At 32.5% G+C, this 10717-nt stretch overlaps 1 protein-coding gene across 1 annotated transcript; it reads right to left on the bottom strand.

Moving 5' to 3' along the window:
- Positions 1-1606: 1606 nt before the first annotated feature.
- On the bottom strand, positions 1607-4583 carry LOC134264889 (Iroquois homeobox protein 5a-like). The gene is made up of 5 exons (XM_062747146.1): positions 4438-4583; positions 3948-4157; positions 3387-3649; positions 2665-3080; positions 1607-2327 (listed from the first exon to the last, which is right to left on the bottom strand). The coding sequence occupies exons 1-5, from the start codon at positions 4468-4470 to the stop codon at positions 1726-1728; spliced, it is 1524 nt and encodes a 507-aa protein (XP_062603130.1). The 5' UTR covers positions 4471-4583; the 3' UTR covers positions 1607-1725.
- Positions 4584-10717: the final 6134 nt, after the last annotated feature.

Below are 10717 nucleotides of genomic sequence, written 5' to 3'. Positions count from 1 at the left end.
CCACATCCTTCACCGGCAGATTTCACTTCAAGGTGTTTGGACGAAGATTATGTCCGGTATCTCTACACTATACATTGTCTGAGCTCGTCGTCTTCTCTAGCTGATCTGAATTTTAACAAATACACAGTTTTCATCAAATCTATTCCTGTAATAAGAAAGAAAATGTCTAATTGATATGTTATCTATTTTTTTAACAAAATGAATAAATTACTATAGTATATACTGAGATAATCATGTTATAATTTAAAATGAACTAAAATTAAAAATAGATAAACAATGGCACATTTCAATGAATTGTGAATCTATTGTAGAATTTTAACCACCTCTTAAAACATAACAATTATAAGTTTCGATTGTTATATTTGTACATAAATTGTGAATCTATAGAATTTTAACCACTGATCAGTAGCTACCACAGAAAGATAAAAGATGATTGAACGTCTTGGCTGCGATTCAGTTCACCCCGATAGGGTATATGATTGATTGACAGTTATTGCATAGCCACAGGACCCGGATGAGGTGCCGTACCTAATGCCGTGACACCTTGATTTATAGAAGTCATGAATGAAGAAAATTCTTGACATCTGCTTATTCGTGTATGGTCTTAATAGAGCCATATGCTCAATTCAATTTTTCAAAAACTTAATGCTCTTTACAACTTTTATGATTTCTTTCATATTCTTTTCTGAAATTTACGTAATTTTTGGGTCATTTTAATTATTTTAATGCAACATATGTCATCTCCATTTTGGTTTGCAAACATCAACGTTAACCCCTCAAAGACAAGCAAATTTTATTGCGTCATTAAAACTTAAGGCTACAGATCTATATCTACATATAATATCTATTCTTTGAAAATGAAAATCAATTAAAATTGTTCAAACTGCACATTGGCTTAAAATGTATTTCATGTTTAATTTTCGGAAGAATGGAATTTATTAAACGACTATTATTCCTTGCACAGAAAGTTTCTGTACACTCTTAACTCAAAATAATATCATAAAAGTTACAAATTCCACAACAAAAAAATTAGGAATCATCAACCCACATCAAATAGAAATGTTCCCCTTTCCATTGTTTTAAGTAATGCGATTTGACAAGGGGTTAAAGTAACAGGATCGCTAACAAAGACAAATAGTCCTTTACTTGATTGTGCACTTGTTTTTCGTCATTATAAAACGCTCGAGACTTCAGCGCGACATGTTCAAATCCTTTTTTCCATTGAAAAAAACTGACAGGATACAAGACGGCAAATTCCGCTACAACGTAACCACAAATTAAGTTCAAACTTTTCCTTTAGTATCCATTTATTGCGTTTTGAGACATTTTATGATTATTTCTATATAATGACGAGATTTTTGTCCTGGTGTCCGGGGCTAGACTAACACTGATAGATAAAATATTAGATGGATACCATGAACCGAGATCATTTAGATTTTTTTAGTAGGATTACAGGCGTACTTTGTCGAGATGAACTATAAGAAACACTCTGGTCTTTTTGTGCTTAATAACCCTTAATTCTTAACAAAATTTCTAATTGCATTATTAGTCTCTTTTGGCAAACAAATACTTTGGTAAAACGATGTGAAAAAAATGTTAAAGATTTTATTTCAGTAACAACATGCATATAATTAGTAACAAAAATAACAAGCTAAACATATATAAATAGCAGAGTTGAAGTTTGTAGCAAATGACTGAGAAAATAGGTAGAATGAAACTTGATGGTCACTTTTCTTCTCCCAGAAGTGACTGCGCGAAAGCACCTAGATCACTCTCGTTGATTTTGGACATGCTGGATCCAATGATTTCAGAGATGGACCAAATTTTAGATTTGACGGAAGAAGGGCTACTGTCCGAACTTTTCTGACCACTAGATTCACTGTCACTATTTTTTCCAACGGATGTATCTGCCAGGAAGTCGGCGCTTAGCATATTGTGAGCGTCCAGCACTTGGAGATTCTCCTTATCTGCCACTGTATTGTATTCATGGGCAAAATTTGGATGGTTCCTGAAGTAATTAGCCACTGAGTCATACTGATAAGAAGAAGCTGAATTATAATTCGATGTATTAGGAAATCCGGGCTGGAAATTCGAATGAGGTTGGGTGTAAGATGATTGATGGTGATAAACATTGTTGTACGGTGGAAGTGAATTGGATGGTGGCATTTGCTGACTTCCGTTTGCGTAATGGTGGACGGTGGGTTCAGGGTGATTTGAGGCACTTCCACCCATAAAGGTTGAGAACGAGGGTAGAGGGACTTTCAGCGGTGTGCTGGAATCGAGAACGGAAGTTGAAGACATCTGTGATTGTAGTGGTGGTGGTGGCACTGTAACACAAAAACAAAAATGATTTATCAATTCAATTATAACATTTGACAATTTTCTAAGTGAGCATCTGAATAAAAAATACTAAACACATAATCTACTATTTGGTTTTATAAGCGAGTAAAAATTTTTTGTTTGTTTGTTGTTTTTTTTCTACACTCTAGAAAATATTTTTCTCGTCATTTTGTAATATTATTATAAAAATGCACCGGAACATATTGAAACTTAATGAGGATAACGACAGCCACATAACACATTGAAACTTAATAATTTAAAGAATGTAAAATATATAATTAAACTTAATGATTATAAGAATGAGGATTACATATTGATACTTACGAAGTTCATGTCCTGCATTCATTGGCGTGATTGGAATGCTTGGCTCTGGAAGTCGTGTCGCAGAATTGGAATTCTCGTCTGCGATTTCATCCGATGGAACAGGAATGGGTTCCTCTGACAAACGATCAGCAGAATTGGCGGGAAGATCGTCATTTGTGTTATCCTCATCACTAGAATTATTTGAATTGTCCGAATTCCATTCACCCTTGTTTTCTTTCTTAAGCCTCCTTCTTGCATTAGCGAACCACGTTGAAATTTGTGTCAGAGTCATTTTCGTCACTATGGCAAGCATAACTTTTTCCGCTTTTGTCGGGTAAGGGTTTTTCATATGTTCTTTCAGCCATGCTTTCAAGGGGGCAGTTGTTTCCCGAGTTGCATTTTTACGCCGTCCTCCATTCATGTCGAAACCTGAATACCTAGTACAGAGAAGAAAAAAAGGAGGTGAGATACGGCGTTCCTGGGATTAAGACTAAGCAGGAAGGGGCGGAAATACGTTGTCAACAGTAAACACAAACATTCATTAGTCAATGACCTCCTAGAGTAAAACTACTCCTGTCAGCTATATCATGACTCAGTTCATGTAGAAAAAGCCAAGATTGATGTTCACCGCTAGCATAATACCTACCTATATCTGCCTGGTATATCAGACATAAGAAAGTTAAAACCATTCATATCTAAATAATTAATATAAAGCAATAGCTATTTATCTTTTGTATACTTACTGCATATTCATATAGTTGTAAACTTGAGAGCGCAACACTGTGTCTAAATTATTCACGCTGGATGCGGTGACCAGACTAGGTGAAAGGGGCGCTTGAAACTGTGACGTCAAACTGTTTGATGTGATTCCACTTGAGGTTAACGTGCTCGGAGGAGGATGGAGGTTGTTAGTGAGCAGAGAAGATGAGTGGAGCCCTCCGTTTGTCAGGGCGCTGGATGGAATAGGCGGATATGACCCGTTGTCCATCCGCATCGTCTGTGAGCTCTGCCAAAGATACGTAAACAATTTAATGTCGGTTTATATGACAAGGAGAGAGTCGTGATGTCTAAATAATGATTGTAATTTTGTGATGCTTTGCCGTTGTAATTAATCATTTAAAGAAATAAATTTTTTAATGATTAATTAAATTTTATTTCAAATATTTCTTTTAAAAAAGATAGCAAGAATTTAAACTGATTATCAAATTAAATTAAAACATAATAATTTATCATTTCAATTGAAATTTTTAAATCATTTTTAGAATTAAATGAGGATTTATATAAATTAAAAAAAATTATCTCACCAGTAATGATGATGAATTGGACAGTGGGTCCATGTTGTACCCATTAGTGTACATGGAATGGGAGGCGTATGTGGTACTAGGGATAGAGGGGTACTGTCCGTTTGGCTGGTACCCTCCCCTCGTATCCTGCATCTGGGTCTGGAAACACCTGCAAGTTATCCTGCCCGAATAAGGGTCAGAGGTTGTTGTGCATAATGGATCACTGCAGACCTAAATATAGAAATAAAAATATCAGAAGTCGCCTAACTGTGCATACATATATATGTATTTATAGTAATATTTTTCAACCGGTGGGTGTTTTATTAAACAAAAATTATTTGCTTTATAAACATTTGGAAGAAATCAAACCAGACGTGTATACATTATTTACAGTTCATTCAAGTTGTAGAAGCATGTCTCTACATATGAGGGAGTCATTATCTATAATCCTTAAAATGAAAATAATATTTATCCTCTATGAAAAATATATCAACCACTTTATACGACTTACCATATGATCCGTGCGGTTATTTCCCAGTGACATGTTGATGTCATACACACAAAATAAATCCACTCAATGATAAATAGAAATCACAATGTAACTTGTCCCAGATTGAAATATTTTTTTCAATGACTATGACAGTGATGATGATTGAAGTGTACTGAAATTTCAAATCGTCATCACTGGTTTTATAGTAGACTAACCGACTACGGGAAAATAGCCTGCACGAGCTTTCAGGCGAAAAAAAATTATGTAAACTAATGGACCGTTTCTGCAGCCTATTATCTAGTTGGCACGACCGAGAATGAGAATTAAGTACCCTGATACCCGGGGTAGATTGCAATTCCCGACCACCCCCGGGCCTGTTTTTTGAAATCTGGAACTGCAGAAGTCTGGGTGCTTTGAAACTGGTTTTTGCTGTGCACAGAGAAACAAGTCGCGTCTCTTTGGGGCACATGATATTAGGGAAATGCAACAATCATTTCTCCCGGCATAATATGCAGATTTTTATCAATGTACAGATGTCAAAACCAAGAAGATGGATTGATTGCGATCTAACGAACAGATAACAAGCGATTTTTGTCGGATTATATTTTTTTCTTTGTGTTGGTCATCTCTCATAAATTTATCTTGAAACATGAAGGATTTTTGACGTATTGCAAAAATATAGCTAATTGCTCAACATGACTTGAGGTATTTCCGCAACAGGAAATACAAAAGAGATTGCATTAATAACAAAAATAAATCATGTTCTCTCTTTAGTCAATAATAAAAATTAAAGCTTTATTATCATTTTTGTGTCAATTTTTTGGTAAATTAGGGCAATAAAATAATAAATTTGAGATGTCATAGTAAAAGCTTTTATTAATGACATGTGTACCAAGTGACCAGATTTTTCTCAATACACATTATTTATTAGTGATTAGAAACACAATCTTTGACAATATTTAAAGTCTTCAAATAACTATAAAAATATAATTACACTGTATCTCTTAAAACATTTATATAAATTTTCCCTAAAATATGTACGCTGTAATATTCATTGATTGTAAAGTATACAAGGGAATGTTTATCCAAAAAATATATTTAAAAAAAATAAAATTCATATCTGAAAATAATGTTTTCAAAAAATACAACTTTAACATTTTTTGAAAATAATTATGATTTGAAAAATCATTTTAAAAAATATTTTCTAAATTTTAGGAAGACTCATTTATATTTGAATTGGGTGAATAAATAAATGGATGTTATGTTATTTATATTTATGTAAATTTTTAAATTAAAATTAAAAATGTATAATGAAGGTTGTTTTGAAAAATGTCCTCAGAATTTATAATGATTTAATTATGAGAAATTTTTATTGGTTAGATAAATAAATGATATTGTGTAGTTCTCACCCAAAATTAAAACATGCATATGTTCACGTTATTAAAGATTAGGAGACTTGTTGGATTAAACATCTTGTTTAACATTTACACGTGTTCTATTTGTGGTGTGTATTGCGTACGCACCTGTTTACATAAAACATATGCATGTACTTCATGTAATTTTATTCCTGTACCGTGTAATTTTCAGTGCGTTGTTAACACTTAAGACATGTATCAATAAATGTGTCTATTTTAAAAATGTTTGTTAATATTTTGATATGTGTATCAGACGTACATGGATTGTATTGTTCTGAAGAAAAAAAACGGTATACATTTTTCCTGGACAATCATATAGTGTGGATTATTAAATGTATGCATGTAAGTATACAATAAGAATTTTTTTTACAGATTCATGATTTCAGTTGAAATTTTACAAAGTGTTTTTTTTTTTTAGTTCAAACTATTTTTTTATTTAAAAAAATAATAAATACGGAATTTAATATTTTTAAAGGATTAAAAAAAAGTTTTTTTCTTTTAAATTTTGCGCTATTTTCAAAATGGGAAATGCAAAATGAATGAAAGCGAATAAGAGTAAGTGCAAGGAAAAAGCTTATTTTAATGCAGTTCAATTTGGAGGGTGGGACAATTGACAGAATTTTAATCCAAATACTGGTAACAGAAAAACGGAGAGAGAGTGAGTTAGTGTAACTACTCATTTTTTTTTAATGTAGAAGCTAAGGTACGGTGAATTTACATCATGAAAGCGTAAAGGTTTTTATATTATTAGTTGTTGTTTTTCCAGTTGATTTTTTGTTTTTTTCTTTGTTTATTTGTATCAGTGTTTTTATTATCATAAGGGTTTTTTTTAATTAATAGAATGAATTTTCATGTAATTGAAATTTTATTTTTATTCTATTTGAGAATTACTTACTTTTTCCCGATTTTATTTTTAAAACAGTACAAAACACGATTATAAGCAAAATATTATTACTTTAATAATACTTATCTCGTTTCTTATCGATCAGAAAGAGTCATTTAAACCGATATTCTAATGGGCAATAATGTTTTTAATACGTGTAAATACAATTTACCAAATATTTATAGGTGAATGTTATTATTGGCCAAATAATAAACACAAATTTTCTTTAAAATAACCCATCTTTTAATTCACTTCTCATTCATCTAACAAATTATTTTTGCAGTATAAAATACCGAAGCATCAGTGTGTCTGAACCACGTGTCAGAATTTTCTTAACGACCTTAAACCCGAAGGTGACCTAGTTTTATCGCATACCCGGAAGGGAAACTCACACCATCCAATATTATTATCACCATAACTTATGTTATCTTGAAATAATTATTGGTTATTAATGGCAGCGTATTAACACATTTGAAGCATTTAACGATTCCCAGAAACGCTGTGTGTTTTAACAAACGGAAAAAGAGTATCATTGAGGTTATTTTAGGAATGGTATACTGAGATATTGCAATATAATTAATTATTCATTTATTAAAAAACGATGGTATACTTATGATATTTTCCACCACAATAAAATTGTCTAAAATTGCAAGTTAAATTTAGAGATGTTTATATTAAAAATAATATTTGAGAGAGAGAGAAGGAGCTCATGTATGCATGTACTAGTACATGTAGATGTGGATCTCTAGCTGTTCTCGAAATATGATAAAATAATAGACTAAAAACTTACAAATACTGCATGTACTTAGCTTTATGATGGTAAATTTAAACTTTAAAATCAAACATGAAATTTTATACTTTAAATTTTCAATAATTCTTGATTCATGATCTGCAAGTCTATGCAGGAGTTATCATTCTTTACATACTACAGGGTATTCGAGTGCATGAATCAGGGGTAGTAAACATTATCAAAACAAATGTAACAATATTTATATAAATTACATTTGTAATTTAAAAGGACCACAATCTCAATAAAAACATGGGGCATGGTAAGAAGAAGTACATGTTATAAAGCACATTTCTGAAAAAAAAAATGGTTATCCCATCCCAAAAACATGAATACACCCATCTTTTTCTGACCTTGATGACAAAACTTGGAATAGTGGCAAAAACAATAATAACCACAAAAAAGATTTAGATTTAAGGTCCACCTATATGACCCCTTATTGTATTCTCCGAAAATCGTGATTGATGTATTTCTAATTAATTAACGAGTTTCCAAAAGAGAGAGATAGAGACTAATTCGGCATTTGTGCAAAGTTCCAGATAATGGAAAACTCATATATAATTCTACTATGGAAATCACTTGAATTGAATATATAACAAAATTTAGGTTATTTTTCTTTAAGACGTTTTAAAACCATTGTAGACATTACAGAATAAGTAACATGTAGGATAAAAGAAATTTCACATCACAAAGAAATATTCTAGAAATGCATTAATTTTCAAAAGTTATTCATAACAGGAAATAGTAAGGGACATTGCATTCGTGATAAAGAATGATTGAAGTTTTACGATAAAGACATTTATTCCATCTCTATATATAGAAAATCACTATACAGTCTTAGATATTTAGAATATTTTTCGTGTCTGTAAAATACTGATTAGGGAAGCGTTACATTAAAAGTTTTAAAATTATCTACAGATAAGTTTAAATTGATCCAAAGCAACCGTTCTGTTCCATTTTGCAAAGAATTGCTTCACATTTAATTTGGAACCAACATCAATCACCCTTTGAAAATATTTAGGAAAATTGAACAGATCTTACAAATGAAAAAAAAAATACAAAAAATATACTAATACTAGAGCGTCTGTTCTAGAGTCGCGAAGTAAGGAGTTGATCTTTACGTCGCTGTTCGAATCTCACTGTGAGACATGGAGACCAGTCCTTCGAATGAGACTGTATAAACCGAGGTGTCTTCCTACTTTGTCAACTCGACATTTAAGGGTCATTGATACTTTAATAAGAGAGATAACTCTTAATGACATAAATGTCTATTATTCCTTTATACGTTTGCCAAGTTGAGGTGCCTTTTTTGTCAAATTTTGCCCCAGAAGCTATGCTAAAATTGTCAGTATTGTGCTTATAAATTACATTTCTCTTGGGAAATCAAGGTTCAAGCAACATTTTATATGAGTGAGCAGAGGGTTTATGAACCTTAAATATATAATATACCTTCATCACCTGCATATGGAGTTTATATATTTCAGTTGATTCGATACGTGAGAGCATGCTTTACGTATGAACAAATTCTAAAACGAGGTAAATTATTCATAAACAAGTTGATAAAACAAGAATATCAGCAGTCTCGTTTAAAGTCATCATTTCACACCGTGCATAACCCCACATATGGGGGCGCGGAATGGTGCCACCCGGGGTGAAGAATTCGAAGCGGAAATTGCAATGTTCGTTGACCTGATTAGCTTTCCTACAGTGATTGAGATGAAAATAATCCTAAATTCACTTATGGCGGAACACAGTGATATCCTAGCTTACTGTTACTCGTTTCCCAGCTCGGGACTCGTCCTAGAAATACATGAACACTTCTGCAATATCTGGCAAGAGCATGCGGGAACGCAAATTTAACCGTTTCTTTGTGAAAGTTGGTGCCTTATATATCACTAAACTTCATTTGACTTATGTGAGGGACTTCTAGATATGATTTTGCTCCAGACACTCTAATGTTTTGGAGAAATCCACCTCAAATAAATGGGACAGACTTCAATATAAGTGTGTGGCACTCGGGGGTGAAGAATTTAGTGGAGACTGGGGGAAGGAATAATTTTTAGTCATTGTATATCAGTCGTAATTCTTAAAATCTGCTCTGTTTTAATTGTTTAGATCTTGGTATATAGATTTAAATTGGAACTGTCTTTTTTAAATGATTCGACACTGCTTTGTACAGGCACGTAGCATCGTTTTTGAAAGGGGGGGCAAGAAAAAATTTTACTTACCTGTAATAGTTGACAAGCAAAAAAGAAGGGGGGGGGGGTGTTGAAAAAACTCGAAAATCCTATTTCGGGGGCGGGGGGGGGGGGGTAGTGGCCAATTTTTGTTTGGCATAGTGATACAATACTACATTTCCTTGATATCACTATACTGTGGTAAGAAATGGGGGGGGGGGGGTCAACCAACCTTTCAATGGACATTTTCAATAGTAAAGGTGATGTGAAAAAAAGTGGGGGGAGGGGGGCTTCTGGTCATCCTGTTGCTACGTGCCTGTTGTAGCAAAGATTTTTACAAAATGATCAATAAGATGATTAATGACACATTTTATGTTTGTTTAACTTTGATTTTGTTGTGCAAGTCTTTCCACAGATTTCACAGGGAATCCGCGCGTACTTTCAACTTCTACATGAAAAATACATTTAACAAAAAAACAGAGAAACTTAATTCTAATTACACTTGATAATATTTATCCAATTTCCTAAACAACAGATCTATGTTAAACTGAACATTGTCATTTGTACTACTACGGAAAATAGTCGAATATGGCAAGCTAATCCTATGGTGCGACAAATATGAAGGTGAAATAATACAATTCAGTCATAACAAAAGTTCCTTTCATCTATCATTAATTTCTTTTGAAGAATCTCCACAATTTGCAAAAATCTTACAAAGATTGAAATTATTTGCCAATAAAATAGCATACATGCTTGTAGACTTAAAAGGCCAAAAGGGTTCATTTTCTCATACTTTAACACAATTTTTCGATTGCAGTGGGCCTTTTTTCCATTTTGTAACAGGAAGTTTGCGTAAAATTTACATTTTTGGGTAACAAAAGCATGGAGCAAAGACCCACTATCCTTTAGAATACATTTCTATGACACAACATTCGATTTTTTTTTCGGATAAATACTTAAGTCCATTTAGATAAGAGTCTACTCTAGTCTGGTCCGATTTATAGAAAAAAATACTTCTAACGGCAAATAATTATTATTT

Source organism: Saccostrea cucullata, unplaced genomic scaffold (assembly GCF_032062105.1).
Source record: "Saccostrea cucullata isolate Sc308-1 unplaced genomic scaffold, CSIRO_AGI_Scuc_v1 ctg3166, whole genome shotgun sequence".
Lineage (NCBI taxonomy): Eukaryota > Metazoa > Mollusca > Bivalvia > Ostreida > Ostreidae > Saccostrea > Saccostrea cuccullata.
This window is presented reverse-complemented; position numbering and strand designations above follow the sequence as displayed.